Source organism: Aplysia californica, unplaced genomic scaffold (genome assembly GCF_000002075.1).
Source record: "Aplysia californica isolate F4 #8 unplaced genomic scaffold, AplCal3.0 scaffold00634, whole genome shotgun sequence".
In the NCBI taxonomy this organism is placed as follows: Eukaryota; Metazoa; Mollusca; class Gastropoda; order Aplysiida; family Aplysiidae; genus Aplysia; species Aplysia californica.
The window spans coordinates 43,843-59,527 of NW_004797904.1; the positions used below are offsets into that span (position 1 = coordinate 43,843).

General features: G+C 38.8%; 1 protein-coding gene across 1 annotated transcript; it reads right to left on the minus strand.

Annotated features, from left to right (window-relative positions):
- Positions 1–3,157: 3,157 nt before the first annotated feature.
- On the minus strand, positions 3,158–13,412 carry LOC101850202 (calcyclin-binding protein). Its single transcript, XM_005107814.3, has 6 exons — positions 13,199–13,412; positions 10,344–10,560; positions 8,017–8,113; positions 7,197–7,293; positions 6,739–6,833; positions 3,158–4,573 (listed from the first exon to the last, which is right to left on the minus strand). Exons 1-6 carry the CDS (start codon positions 13,223–13,225, stop codon positions 4,396–4,398), a joined length of 711 nt encoding a protein of 236 aa, XP_005107871.1. The 5' UTR covers positions 13,226–13,412; the 3' UTR covers positions 3,158–4,395.
- Positions 13,413–15,685: the final 2,273 nt, after the last annotated feature.

A 15,685-nucleotide genomic window follows, 5' to 3' on the forward strand; every position in this document is an offset into this window, starting at 1 on the left:
GTGAAGACTTTTTTCTGTCTCTTTGAGAAAGAAAATAATACAATGGAGGTTGCGAATTCATAATTCTCAGAATTACCCTAGCATTATTAATTCATTTCATAAGTTGTATTACGGGATTTGGGGAGGGGGAGAGAGAGGGAGAGAGAGAGAGAGAGAGAGAGAGAGAGAGAGAGAGAGAGAGAGAGAGAGACAGAGAGAGAGAGAGAGAGAGACAGACAGACAGACAGACAGACAGACAGACAGACAGACAGACAGAGACAGAGAGAGAAATGTGGGGGGAGGGGGATATGAGTAATAATATAATATATTCTTAGGTTTGAATTGGTGATAATGATCACGTTTATTTGAGCATTGGAGGCAGTGTTATTTCTTTGGTGAAGTTTTTACGGGGGGCTGTTTGCCATCTTGATACAGTAATTGTTGACTTCAGAAAAATTACCCTCGAACCTAGCGAAATGAAAGATAAAAAAAGGTACATGTATTCAAATCACCTCCAAGGCCAAAGCTAGAGTTTAGTTGGTATCGGGTTGGCCTATCTTGTAGATGGCCCTGGTTCGAGTTCCCACACAAAGTCAACCCAGGGTGTGCTTTTGGGCCTCGACTTGATTGGAAAGTTTCCAATGTTCTCTTTGGGACTATGTGGTAGCCTGCAGTGTGTTCACCTCTCGGTCAAAATTCTCCAAGTCGATTCCTGACCAATAATAACTTTAAAAAACGTACAACTTCTCTCTAAAACTAAAACCATCTTTCGTTACCTGCCTTTATTTCCACTTTTTCTGGCCTGACCTCGGATTGTGGATGACCCAACAGTTTGTTTTAGTAAGATTTTTACGGCGCTCGCAACTGCATAATAAGGTCATATGAGCGCCAAGGGGTGGATGTTAACAGAGAAGTCAAAACGGGGAACCAGGCTTACTCTGCCCACCTCTCTAGTCTCAACAGCCACCCCGGAAATAGCATTTCACAAAAGAGTGACAAACATTCAAAAGAAGTAAAGGAAAATTGACGATAGTAGGCATGAGGAAAGAAAAAGCAGCAGTTCCCCTACGTTGTTCCCACACAGTATGAGCATGCCATTGATAAATCAGCCCATTTACAATTCTACTGTGCCTAAGAACATGTTAATATCCCCCCTTTGGGAAAGGCCCAACGACAACTTCAGTCAGTAGCACTGCCCTGGTGGGGGTAATAAACACTTCCCAAGCCACAACACAATTCAAATTATTCCAAAGCTAACGTCTCAAGTTCTCCCCTAACACCCTTCAGTAGGTGAAGAAGACTACTTTCTATATTATAGGAGAATCGAACTGCTACAATTCACAGGCAAAACGTACAGCTTGATCATGACGTCACAGACGGTAGACTTGAACATCCCATCACCAATGAGTGGCTAGAGATTTATTTGTTTTTGTAACACAATAAGGTCATATACGTTAGTGCCGAAGATTAGATGTGTTACAAGAGAGTAACAAACACAAAAAAGGAGGAGGAAAGATAAGGACGATAGATGTTTGATAGGAAAGATGGAGCAAACCACACCAGAGTACACGCCAACCATTCACCTGGAGACTTAGTGTAAGTAATAATTTCCAAACAGTGACTTCAAACAGAACATTCTTTTAGCTTGGAAAATGATAGATCTAAGTTTTAGAAAAATAAATACATTTAAAAAAATATTTTAATATATTAATTTGATTTAATTGAAGAAGAAGAAGAAGAAGAAGAAGAAGAAGAAGAAGAAGAAGAAGAAGAAGAAGAAGAAGAAGAAGTAGAAGAAGAAGAAGAAGAAAAAGAAGAAGAAGAAGAAGAAGAAAAAGAAGAAGAAGAAGAAGAAGAAGAAGAAGAAGAAGAAGAAGAAGAAGATTGATTAAAAAAATAAAAATAATAATACTTTGTTCGTCAATATTTGCTGATGACCAGTGCATTTGCAACAGAATACTTGCACATGTATTTCTTTTGTGAAATAAAAGAAATAAGGATTACGAGAACTTAGTTGTACCGTTTTCTGTGGCCAATGAGAAACCGAGACCCATTCTGGAAGAGAAAAGATAGCTATATTTAGAGCATCTAAATGCTTCAATTCCATTCGTGGATGTGCGCAGTTAGCAGGGTTCCTTTTTGGCTTCCACAAAGTCTATAGTTAGTTCATGAAGCCTCATTTTACCTGACTTGCTGCCCACTGATAGCTTGGACTTGGACAGACAGAAGCACATCATCACAATAATCATTATTTAGTGAAGAAAAAAAGAAAAGCAAGAGAGACAAATCGCCCAGACAGACAGAGATCACCAAAGGAAAAGAAAAGAAATAGGATCAAAGAGTGACATTCCCCCCCCCCTCCCCCCACCTCAAAAGAAAAGCACTTGAAAATAAAATAAAAATAATAAAAATCCGAAACAAAACAAACATCTCCTCGATTAGTTCTGTATTTATTTTTACAGTACATTCATTCTACACACAAAAAGATCCAAACATGTTCAGCCCGCAGCATGAATTACAACAGTATTACAAGTTGTAAAGCCATTTATCTCGGATAAAAATGTGAGGCAGCATAGTGAAATCAGGCGCTTGTCAAAATTGCGAAATCGGAGAAACAGGTAAGTATCTTTCCGCCAGTTTGGAAATTTTGATCGAATTTTCATTTTTTGGCTCAACCTCTTTAATGTCCATAAAAAAACATATTTCCAAGTGAATTTTAATGAAAAACACTTGTTAAAGGCACAAAATATGTCATTTTTCAGTTTTCAAAGACTCTTTAGCTATTAAAGTCATCAAACTTTGGTGGCCATATCTCGCTAATTTCACCACTGAAACCAGACGACCTCACTTCCTTCAATCGCAAATATCCCGAGTTCTATCCAAGATAAATGGATATTTATTTCATTGGAGGCAAGGCAAATAAATCAGCTTTCACATGCTATCAATAACGCCTCATGCCCAAAAACTGACGAGCGCCTGATTCCACTGCGTCGTGACACAAATGATGTAGCATAAACCTCAAATATTAAAATTCATAGCATAGTTCACACGAAACATTTAGATTTACCCAACTACTACTCCATGAGAATTAAAAAAACCAGTTTGAATCAGCAGTCTTATGGTACGTATTACAAAGGTAGTAAAAAAAAAAAAAACACCTAAGAAATGAAAAGAGAACTTTGATCGCTGATGTCTCTGACAGACCTGGCACTTGATGATGACAAGAAAACAGATTTAAAAATGTACACCTTACACTTCGTACTTTGGTCACTTTCATATTATGCACACTAGAAGGGACAGCAAAGATGAGAAATGTCCAACACCCTCCTCGACACAATCTAAATGTAGAGATACTTCAGGAAAAAGGGCGGTTTTGGCATATCAGTGCCGCAGATTAGAGGTGTTACAAAAGAGTAACAAACATAAATAAAGATGGACGAGAGATACACGACAATAGATGTTTGATAGGAACGAAGGAGCAAACCAGACCAGAGCACCTGCCAACCACCCACACTATGTCAGGGAGGTGATAAGTCCTACACTGCTGTAAGCCGACAAAAACGCCTTTGTTTTTTCATGGCAGTTTCGAGATAAAGACTTTTGTATTTTGTCAGTGTAATCATTTAAAAAAGGATCTCTTTCGAAATTCTAATACTAATTTATTCATAAACTAGTCACAGTTTCACTTTGATTTTTTCACACAAGAAGGGTAACTGATCACGCTTTCCATTAGCAAATAAAAAAAAATTGGCGCAAAAAAAAAAAAAAAAAGGCTCATTTCACTCCATTTTCATAATGGTCAAAAAGACAGTCAGGAATAAGATACTTATAAGGTCTCTGTGCATTTTCAAGTGACTGAGTTTTAGCAGTTGCGAAACAGAAACAGGCAACATATCTGAGTGGAAAATTGGCCCAGTTGAGTAATCTTACTGACAGTAAAGAATGTGAGAACAAAAGACGGGTTAATCCTGGAAGTTCCATAAGCATACATAAGGAATAAAAATGAAAGATAAAACACATATACACTGAAAAAAAAACAACCTCAGAACAAACCCCTACCAACCAAAAAAAGAAATTCTTAATAACAAAAACAATCATGGCAGAACTAGAAAAAATGTTCCTTAAGTTGGTGCATCCAGTTCAAAGAAGATTGTGGAAAATCCTGCAAAATTCACAGGAATTGCTGGTCTGTACTTGTTGTGCACTCAATTTTTAAAAAAATCCCACCAGACATATTATTATTATTAATACCATAAGACACACAAAATCAAAAGTCTGAATCACCCTCTCCCATATTTTTTTAAAAATTTGAATTTTCCAAAATAGTGGGTACCCCTAAATTTTGAAATATCTAAAATAGTGGGTACGCTACCCCTAACAATGACTGCAGCGGGACATTTTGATCTGAGACGGTCCTCAAAATCCAGGTAATGAAGGCATTCCGTCCTCGCCCGACCCCTGTTTCATCTGGGACTCGTAGAAGGCCTTGGAGATGTTCCTCTTCATCTCGTCGTCGCCGTCGTCATACATGTTCTTCAGCAGTTTGGTGATGCCCGCGCTTGGATCTTCACTCTCGTCAAACTTGGGCTTGGCACTGGTATGGGAATATGACAAAAATGCAGGTTTTAAAGTCTTGGGAGCGGCTGGTAGGCAGGTGCTCTGCTGTGGTTCTTTCGTGAAATATCACATTGTAAATATAGTCTGTCTTCCTTTCCTATCAAACATTTATCACCCTTTTCTTTCCTTCTTTTTTTGTATTAGTTTTAGTACCAGTTTAACCGCACTTGCAAAACTTAGTTCATATAAGTGCTGAAAATTAGAGGTGTTACAAGACAGTAACAAATACAAACAAAACAACAAAACAAGTAGGAGAGACAAGGATGATAGATGTTTGATAGGAAAGAAAGAGCAAACCTCTAATCTTAGACACTTATATGACCTATTTGTGTTGCAGGTTCTGCAATGCCCTTATTAAAACTAAAACCAATCTATAAATCTGGGCATGCACACAGTTAAAGTTATGGCATATACAAGGTATAGGAATTTTTATTCAAAAATTACACAAACTGCTATTAAATGTTTGTTTTAAGTTTGAATAAAGTAAAGCACATCCAAAGAAAATGGTCATTTGAAGCGGGGCAAAAGAAAGACAGATGGACAGAAATGACAGAGGGAAAGAAAAAGGTAGGACTTAACTGTTGTGCCTTCAAAACAATCACATAGGAAATGTTTAACCCTCTTTCCAAAATGGCTGGCTTGTTTTGTATCATTTGGCTTGACTTTCCAACATGAATCTGGCAATTCCAAATGGTTGCCACTACTTCTCTTTTGGACTTTCTTTTTTTTGTTGAGGCGAAAAGGCGTGTAGTAAGTTTTGAAAGGAAGCTATTGTTGATGAAAGTGAATCTGCTGATGCGATGGCCGATGACAGAAATACATCGGAAGAATCGCTTAGTGACAGTAGCTTGTAGTGACACTAGATCTTGTGATGATGTTATTTCAAGTGTTTTTATTTTTGGGGGGCATGAAAATATACAAAGAAATGTAGGAAGAGACTATTATAAGGTGGTGTTGTTGTTTGCAGGGGTTGATAGAGGCTTAGAATAGAATCTAGATCTAGAAGATGGAGAGTGGCCTGCGTGAGAGAGTCCAGTGAATCTGGATCTAGATCTATATATCACAATGAACTAGATCTAGATCAAGAATGGATTTTTATTGTGTGTATCCAAATCTTGCGGTCTCATAATGGTCTTAGTGATTCTGCAGGTTTTAGAAATAGTTTCTAAAATGTAATCTTGATGTGTAGGAGCAGATATTTCAAAAAAAGGAGGTGCCACTCATGTAATGCTGGATTATGTCACAAGTGTTATGCACCTTACCTCCTCATGAGAAAGGAGCACAAGAACAATAAAACGTGAGTGTAAAATTATTTTTGGGTTCTACCAGTTCATATACATGTTTGTTTCATGGTTTCAACTAAAATCACCTTTGCATGCATGCCAAATCATTGTTTTAGGCCCATGTTATCACAGCCAAACCATTTTTTATTCAGTTCTAAAGTATTTTTATTTTTTCCTTCCCATGAATTCCTAATCAAACTTCAACTTTACAATTTATGGTCCAAAACCTTCTCCATTATATGCCTTTTCAAAATATATATGGGTAATGTAGGGTCTGAGTGAATATATAAATCAACCAGAGTCAAGTCAACCAAGGTACCCTCTCGATGTAGCCATTCTGCAATTTTAGCTCACAATCTGGGTTAGTTCTATTTTTAGCTCAGCCCTAAGAGAAAGAGGGTTAAGAAAAGAAATGTGAGGCGGAAATAAAAACCCCAACAAATTTTTCTTTTAACCTACCAAAGGACAGAGAAAAGTTCTAGAAAACTTTTTGACATGACCTTTTCTGTCACACAACTTTTCAAATGCCAAAACTCTGAAATCACACCGAGTAACATCTAAATGATTCATCTACAAAAAATGAAAAGGACTAATCCGCCGCCCCTAACACACAACAGAAACAAAAACAGGACCATTGCTTCATTTTATACTTGAGCATAGGGGCTGGGCAGGCACCGGTACCCAGTACAGGAACTCCTGGAACTACCCTAGGTGGTGTCAGTACCGGCACCAGGCACCCAGTGCCGGCAAAGTACCGGAACTCAATTTCACTGGTACCACCTAGCACTAATGAGCATCACAAGGTTCTCACAATCAACCCACACTAAGCTAACAAACGAACACTGCACAACTCACTTACCTTTCTTTTGTCTTTTTCTCTCGTTCCGTTACCCATGGCCACGTTTTGGCTGCCTCAGCTTTCTTAAGCATCACCAAGACATAATCTGACTTTTTCTGTGAAAACAACCACAAAAGCACAAATATTTTAGAGGTACAAACAGAGCCATGTATGGGTGCTCCCATCTGTATCAAACAGAAAAGTACAGCGGAAAGTAAATGTACTTACATGGAGGAAAGCTTATAGGAACACGGCGGTGATTGGATTTTAAAGAGCAAGTGAGAGGAGGAGCAAGAGGAAGAGGACGAAGAAGAAAAAGAAGAAGAAGAAGCAGCAGCAGCAGCAAGGGGAACTAGAGACAAAAGGTAAAAAGAGACAAAGAAATATCTGATAGACAGATAATCGGAATAAAACAATGGAAAAGTAGGTAGGTGAAGGACCAACAGATCTAGAACAACTGCGAGTGAGATAAATCCTACCTTGCAATAACAGTCTTTGGGAACAATTTCTTCACATAGACGACTGATGTGTAGTTGGGAGACCTTGTTGGGGAACCGAACCTTCACAGTCAGAGACCTGCACAGAGAGAGGGAAAAAAGTACAGACGGAGAACTCGTCTTTCTTTTCCTTCTAGATCACATCCCACTTGAACACTGATATCTTTTATAAATAAGGGGGGTGAGATACAAAACCTGCTAAGCGACATTTTTGAAGAAATCTAAATTTTTCGCTGATGAAACAACATTGTTACCGGCTTTCAGATGCATACAATTTTTGGGCCCAAACCCATCACATACTTTATAAAAGCCTCCGAAAAATCTTTTTCTGCATGTTCGTGCGTATAGCAGCGTTAAAAAAAGCTGATTTTCTCAAAAGTGCTAAAATGGATGTAGCGAGTTTTGCATCTCAGCCCGTCATAATAGGGTCGTCCTGCTTAGTTTCTTAATTGGGCTCTACAGGTTTTGAACCCGGGACCTTGTGAATGAGAGGCCAACACTGTACCTCTAGACCACGATAGCCCCCATCTTTTTTTTAGTTTAGTAGAGGTTTTACATTGCTCGAAACTGCATAAGGTCATATGATCGCCAAGGGGAGGATGTCAACAGAGAAGTCCTTACAGGGAATTAGGCTTACTCTGCTCACCTCTCTAGCTTCAACAGCACAAAGTCTGCTTCGACTGTCAAGACACTTGAGTTAGGGGCACCCCCCTACTTTAAACATAAATACCTTAACATTCACCAGGAGCAAAGCAAACAGTTGTAAGGTCCAGTGGAAGACATATGTGACCAAGGGACTTACTTGTCTGTAAAGCTGCCTTGTAAACCGTCAGCAGAGACAGCAGCAAGGTTATCCAGTGTCAGGTAAAGCTTCATGAACTTGTCGGACTGGTCCCACGCTGAGAGAAAAAAAGGACAAGTATAAATGAATATATAAATAAATTTAAAAATAACTAATCAATAAATTACATGGTATTGATCTCACTGGGGACATCTGGAGTACAATGGCATGCACACATACACAAATAAATACATTTGAATTTGTTTGTTTGTTTTAGTAAAGGTTTTACGGCGCTCGCAACTGCACAAGGTCATATGAGCGCCAAGGGGTGGATGTCAACAGAGAAGTCTTTAAAGGGAATCAAACTTACTCTGCTCACCTCTCCAGCTTCAACAGCTATCAAGGTACCCCGGAAATAGCGGGTCACAAGAGTGTGACAAACATACAAAAGAAGTAGAAGCAAAATGACAATAGTAAGGATTAGAAGGAAAAAGCAGCAGTTCCCTGTTGCAGTTCAGGCACAGTCATGAGCATGAAATTGATGAATCAGCTCATTTACAATTACAATTCTACTGTGCATAGGAACTCGAGATGCTAATGTCCTAAACACACTTCAGTCAGTAGCACTGCCCCGGGGGGTACATTTGAATATAAAAACACAAACATAATGTACACACAAAGAATACCAAATACACAATATTACACGAAGGTGGACATTTACAAACAGTTATTGTGTTCACCACTGTCATTGTATCTTGCTCTAGGACACATCCCAAAGACTAGTCATCAAAACCCTGTGTAACTGACACTTGCTTCACAGTATTTGTAAAGTATCATGGCAAAATCAGACATATTTGTTAAAATAACAATTTAAAAAACCCAAAACAAACAACCCACCCCCCCCCAAAAAAAAATAAAACAACATACAACAAACCTGACATTTTTCAAGCTGTTCGTCTATTTTTATCTAATGTTCTTATTTGGGCACAACACCTTCTAAGCATCTAATGTCCATCTAAAAAACATGTTTCTGTTTCAATTTTGCTGAGGAACTTGATCAAAGGTGCAGAAATATGTAAACTTACCCTTTCCAAGGGCACTTGAGTTTTGAAAGCCATCAAATGTTGGTGGCCATTTTTTTCTCACAAATTTTATCTGTAACATCTGGTGACCCCACCTCCTTCACTTGCAAATATCTCCACTTTTCTTTTTTAGATAAGTGAATACTTTTTCATCACAAGCAAAACAAATGAATAAGCTTTACGGTGATACCAAAAACTTCATATATGTCCAAAAATTGACGAGTGACTGATGCCACCACGCCGCGACACATTTGTAAATCTGTCTCACTAACCACCCGTCGACCAGAGCCCCCATGGAGCACACATGAAAACAAAAAGTGTCGAGTTGTAAATAAAAAATTTTTTAAATCATTTTATAATGCCCTTTCAAACAGGTTTTACTATAAACAACAGCTGCGCTGTCAAAACTGAAGCCTATTTGGAGGGACAGAAACATCATGCACAACTAAAAAATCAGACGAATGCGCTCACTAACATCATGCACAACTAAAAAATCAGACGAATGCGCTCACTGGTCATCTCAATATTTGTATACGTCTGCGAGTCGTGGACACTAACAGCAGAATTAGAGAAAAAGATTCAGACCACAGAGATGAGATGTTACCGCAGACTCCTTGACATCTCGTACAAAGACCACATTTCAAATGCTGAGGTACGAAAGAGAATCACCAACGCAGTGGCGCAGTATGAAGATCTACTGACCACAGTGAAGAGACGAAAATTAAAATGGTATGGGCATGTCACAAGACCCACAGGACTTGCCAAAACAATCCTGCAAGAACCGTACAAGGAAAGAGAAAGAGAGGAAGGCAGAGAAAGAGGTGGGAGGACAACATTACAGAGTGGACAGGAAAGACGAAGGGTGACAATCTGAGGAAAGCAGAGGACAAAAATAGATGGCGAGAGCTGGTTTTCAGATGCAGTGGTGCCCCCACGGTTGCCCCAACCACAGGATAGAAGAACAAGAAGAAGAAGATTATACTAGGTTTTTCATTTATTTTGTAATCAAATGAATTATCACTAACCCTGTTAAAAACTAAGGTTTCAGGCTGTGTTTTTGTATGGTTTAATGGCTTCATGCACTTTAACGCACAAACAGACCAGTTGAAAGAGAGAACCATCAGATCACGGTTTTTGGGATAGGCCTATTCACTATAATTTTCTAAACAGGCCCATACCCCTTCACCTGACATATCAGCACAAATAACAAACAGACAAAAGACAAAATAAGACATTCTCAATGATGGTGGGAGAAAGGTCTTTTACCGTAGTTTGTGATGTTCTCCTGGTACACTGTTGTCTGTTCTGGTTTGTTCGACTTAGCCTCGCTGGCCTCCTTCGCCGCCAAGTTCTGAGCTGCCACCCTCTCCATAGTGAGCACTTCTCTCTTCAGCTGGTCAATTTCTCTGTCTAGCACCGTCTGGACACGTTTACGAGTAGCGGTTGCGCGAAGGGACTCATATTCTTTCAGGTCGAGCCTCAGCTGAAGAAAGAATAAAGTAGTTGGTAGATCAATCATAATTTGTTTATTATGTATTAAAACATAGTCAATCAACAGTCTTACAGAAAGAGTAATCAATCAGTTAAAATTGTGGGTGTTTTTTAACTATCATGCCATAATTTCAATTGGCTCTTCACTTTACATGGATGTTGGGTCGAAAATGTTAGGGGGAGAACAAGCCACAACCATACCATAAAACTTCAAACAAATTTATTTGACTTCATGATAACAACTTATGTAAATAATTGTAACTCAAACAAAGACTAAGAAGCTTGATCTATCGTAAGTGTATCTCTAAACTGAAAGTATTAGTATGACACCTTTCATATATGGTTGCTTTATTAAATTAAGCACAAAGGGGCTATTCAGAAAAATAATGTTTTGAGAAAATGGAAGGTAAAGTGTTTGCCCCTTGTTCAGTTTCTATAAAAAAAACAAGGAGAGTTTTCCCTATAACCAAACAAAAATATACACACTAATGAAACCAAACTTCTCTCATAGGTAGAGCAATGCCCAGTTTTGGTGTAGGTCAAGATTTCTGGAAACCCCTGAAAGCTGGGCTTGTCCGCTTGTCCTTAAAAGCGACCATATATGCTGATGGTACTTTTACACACACTTCTGTGAGTCGAAGGCTCCTCTCTAAATCTAGATCTGCATAAATAATATAATAACTCTGAGATTCCCCAGTCTTGGGATCCAATGCCTCTAGCAAAATCTCTTAATCAAGATTCCTCACAACAGCTTCACCTTCAAAAGAGAAATAGGCCTACTTGAACCTGGCTCTTTGACACTTAACAATACAGTTGAACCTACCTTAACGGAAACCTGTTTTAACTAAATCTCCCCGCTCTTCCCTTGATATTCCTCTTTAATTAACTAGATCTATATAAAACGGAAACCTGTCCAATGCGGAAACGGAAAGAAAAATCCACTCTGATGGTTTTATACCTGTCTAAGACGAAAAATGTTTTGCCTGTTCAGCCCTCATTTGAAACAAAACTCACAAGTTTGATTCTGACCGGCGGCTCTAAACTTGCTGCCGGGCCAGGAAGGGGAGTAGGGGTGCAATTTGAGGGTAGATGTTATCCCATCCATGTGAACCCTGAGCGATGAAGATGGTCAGGATGGTGAGGGTGTGAAATTTCACAAAAGTGCTAGTGAAAGTGCTCGAGTGGCGCGCCAGCTCGTCACTTTTCATTGGTAGCCAGAGGCCAGAGGTATGAAATTAGTTTGACCAATGCCTGCTGCCCTGATCGTACAGCCAGCTGAGAAAAAGAGTTCCTCGAATCATTGTTGTTAGATAGTGAGGGGAGGCATTGATCTTGGTATTGGTTGACTGTGCGGTAATACCGCAGTGTTGCCGTCCCGGTCCTTTGCTTACAGTGACTAACAGTGCGGCCATCTTGGATACAATGAAATCTCGCTTCCGGGACCGGGTGACGAAAATGGCCAAATTTTCAAGGCATACAATGCCAAAACAGTACATTAAAATGGTCAACTTCTGTTCAAGTGGTAAAAGAATTGATTTAAAAAATCATATTATAAAATCTAAACATGTTAAACTTGTATTTAATTTTGGCATAGCGAACCATGCCGCCAAAGTAATTTCGCGCCACTTCAGTTGACTTGATGGTTCATTTTGGAAGTGGCTATTCTCACCCGGGGTGAGAATAGAAATACGATCGACCTCTCAGTGAGAGTCTCACCCCGGGTGAGACTTGCCACCGTAGGCTATTCTCACCCGGTGTGAAACAAGACCTGTTTTTCCTAATTTCGGAATACTTTCTATTGATGTGGATGATCAAATGGATAAAGGCAAAGAAAAGATTACGTTATAGCACTAAAGTAAGCTAATTTTATCGACTACAAAGATGCTATGGCTATTTCACTTTTTGAATCGAGCCGAACTACGGGGGTCGCCATTTTGTTTTGCCCGGAAGTTCTCGCAAGATCTACTCCTCCGCTCTTCTCTCTCTCAATCTCTTTCTGAATACTGTCTATCAGTGCGGACAATCAAATTGACCAAAACAAAGATAAAAAATGATGTTAAAACACAAAAAAGTAAATTAATTTGGTCGTCTACAAAGATGCTACAGCTATTTAACTTTTCGAATTGAGCCGAACTACGTGGGTCGCCATTTTGTTTTGCCCGAAATTCTCGCGCTACTCCTCTCTCTCTCTCTTTCTCTCTCTCTCCACTGCCCACAGACAATTGTACGCTTTTAGTAGGCTAACAACAGTAGTAATGGAACGTTTGTTCACGGCACAGAATTTTACAATTTTTCTGTTATCACAGTGTAGAATTCTGTGGTTTACGGTGAAAGCAAAATTGGTTGGCCTAGATCTAGGCTATAATGGTGAACGCGCACCGGTTGAGAATAGCCAAAAGACTCGCCGTTCATTTTAGTCACATGTGTAAAGTTCCAGGATAGATCTATGCCTAGTCTATAGTGTTACTGTTACTGCTGTTTAATTAGGCTTTTCTTCTACTAGACGTCTAGGCCCTAGATCTAATATCTAGATCAAGATATATCTAGATATAGATCTAATCATGTATCTCTATTATACCCAGTCAATATCCATCCCCAAAATCTAGCGTGATTTTAATCAGTTCACTCACCTCTTCTAAACTGTTCCCAGACGACATATTTGATTGAGACTACAAATGAATCTGGACAGGACAATATCAGTAGATCTAAATCTAGGTGACGATGAAACTGTGAAACAAAAGTAAATTTACTGTAGATCTATTATTGTTAATCTTGTCGGCGTTGACGAGCAGTGCGTGCGTAAAGGAGTGTTGACTGATGCCGACCAAGCCAAAGTACAAAGTAGACTTCGAAGAAAAAGATCTAGAAATTTCGCCGATTCGCCGAGCACATTTTTTAGAAATACCTTTCTTCGTACTTCGTAGTTATGCCGTTTCGCTAGTTTTGTTTATGAGGCTACCAGATTCTACACAATAACATTATCTATAATTGCACATGGTCCAGTCACGCTCCTAGACCCAAAGGGCTTTTTAAAAGAATGGGGTAGCCAGAAAAGGAGGGTTTTTTGTTTGTTTTGGGTTTATTCGTTGTCTTTGTTTTGTTTTGATTATGAGTGAAAGGGAATCCCAAATGACACAACGACCATGCATCATAATTTAATTTTTAAAAGTAAATAAGACGCACAGAAACAGAAACAACAACTTAAAGGGAAAGAGGGGCAGACCTGCAAGTGGCATCCTCCTACTGCCTACTACAAGCCTTTCTGTTTGTTTGTTTGTTGTTGTTGTTTTTTTGTTGTTTTTTTGGGGGGTTGGTTTGGTTTGGTTTTGTTTTTTTGTCGTTTTTCTTGGTGCTTTTTTGTTGTTGTAATTTTGAGAGTTCAGCATTCTTTATTAATTAAAAGGAAAATTGTGCTATTCGATCTGAGCACGGAACATTTTGACATGTCTTCATAATACTCTGTTTTTTGTCATTGTCAAAAACTGCCTTAAACCTATTTAACAAAAGAATCGTTATTGTTATCTAATCAAGAAAGATAATATGGAGAAAAAAATATGACTCATGGCATTGTCTTCTAAAAATACAGCAGATTTTAATTCAGAATCTCGTATTTACGGCAGGTTGACGTTTCGCCGCAACTACGTCACAGTGTATACCTGTGGAAACAAGAATGATCGTTTCGCCGCAGATTGAATTCGATTACAACTAGATTCAGTTTATTACGTTGTGAGTAGTAGTACATGTAGTAGCAGTAGTAGTAGTAGTGTTACAGTAGTAGTAGTAGTAATAGTAGTAGTAGTAGTAGTAGTAGTAGTAGTAGTAGTAGTAGTAGTAGTAGTAGTAGTAGTAGTAGTAGTAGTAGTAGTAGTTAGTAGTAGTAGTAGTAACAGTAGCTGTAGCAGTAGTAGTCGTAGTAATGGAAGTAGGACTTTGAACAGGATGGGTTTATATAATATCACGACAGTGAAGATAAAAATGTGATGTCTCAGGTACAGAATCGTTGTAAAAACCCCAAGTTGTTTTTTAAAAAGCTTGAAGCTCGTGTAGGCTACTTCACGTATTTCCCGAGGTTGATGTGCTCTGTACGTGCGTATTGCTCTGATAGGGGCTGTTTGTTTGCAATTTATTGCGTTCAGTTTTAACTTTGTTATTTGCTCGTGGTAGTTCAGTTTTTTGGGAAACAAGAATATGTTTTGGAAGTAGGACTTTGAGCAGGATGGGCTTCTATTATCTATTTGAAGAAAAAAACCCAACAAAAAAACCCCCCAACAAAACAAAACAAAACAAACAAAGAGTCAACTGCAGCTTTTATAGCAACCTGTTTACTTGCTACAATGTCATAAATCTATATTATGTCACGTAAAGGCAGAATCAGGCACACGTCAATTTTTGTGAATCTGGAGTTATTGGGATACATTTAAAGCTTGTTCCTCCGACTATCTTTTGATACAATTAATACACAGCCATCTTGAATAGAAGTCGAGACTTTTGCGGCTGAAAGAGTTCGGGGTTGCCTGGTTTCAGAGATAGAATTAGCGAGAAAATGGCCTCCAAAGTTGGTTGGTTTCTTAATTAAGCTTGAGAGTCCTTGGAAACTGGAATTTACATTTTTTGTGCACTTGATTAACGCTTTTCAGTAAAATCCATAGGACAAATATCTTTATAAATTAATATGCACACATAAAGTGTTGAGCCAGGAAATAATAATTTGAAAAAAAAATTGTCAAACTGTCAGGAAAATGCTGATATTTTCGATTCCATTATTTTGACGAGCGCCTGAATTTACAACAGTGCCTCACAGAATCTATACTATGATTTTTAAACGTATTTCATTATACAGACAAGGATTGTTAAACTGCACTGAAATCTCTAAAGTGGACATGTGATCTGGGATTTCTTTTCTTTTCCTTGTCTTTTTGAGAAGTCGGATCATCCTTCACGCTTCCGCAAACATAGATGTATACACACTCACACCTACTCCACAGCAAGAGAAAAGGAGGGATGCGAAGAAAAGAGGCAGAGAGGTAGAAGAAATGAGAGATTAGGTGACAGCGTATGAGAGACTAGAGGTTCACAGTGGGAGGGGGAGAGAGAGAGAGAGAGAGAGAAAGAGAGAG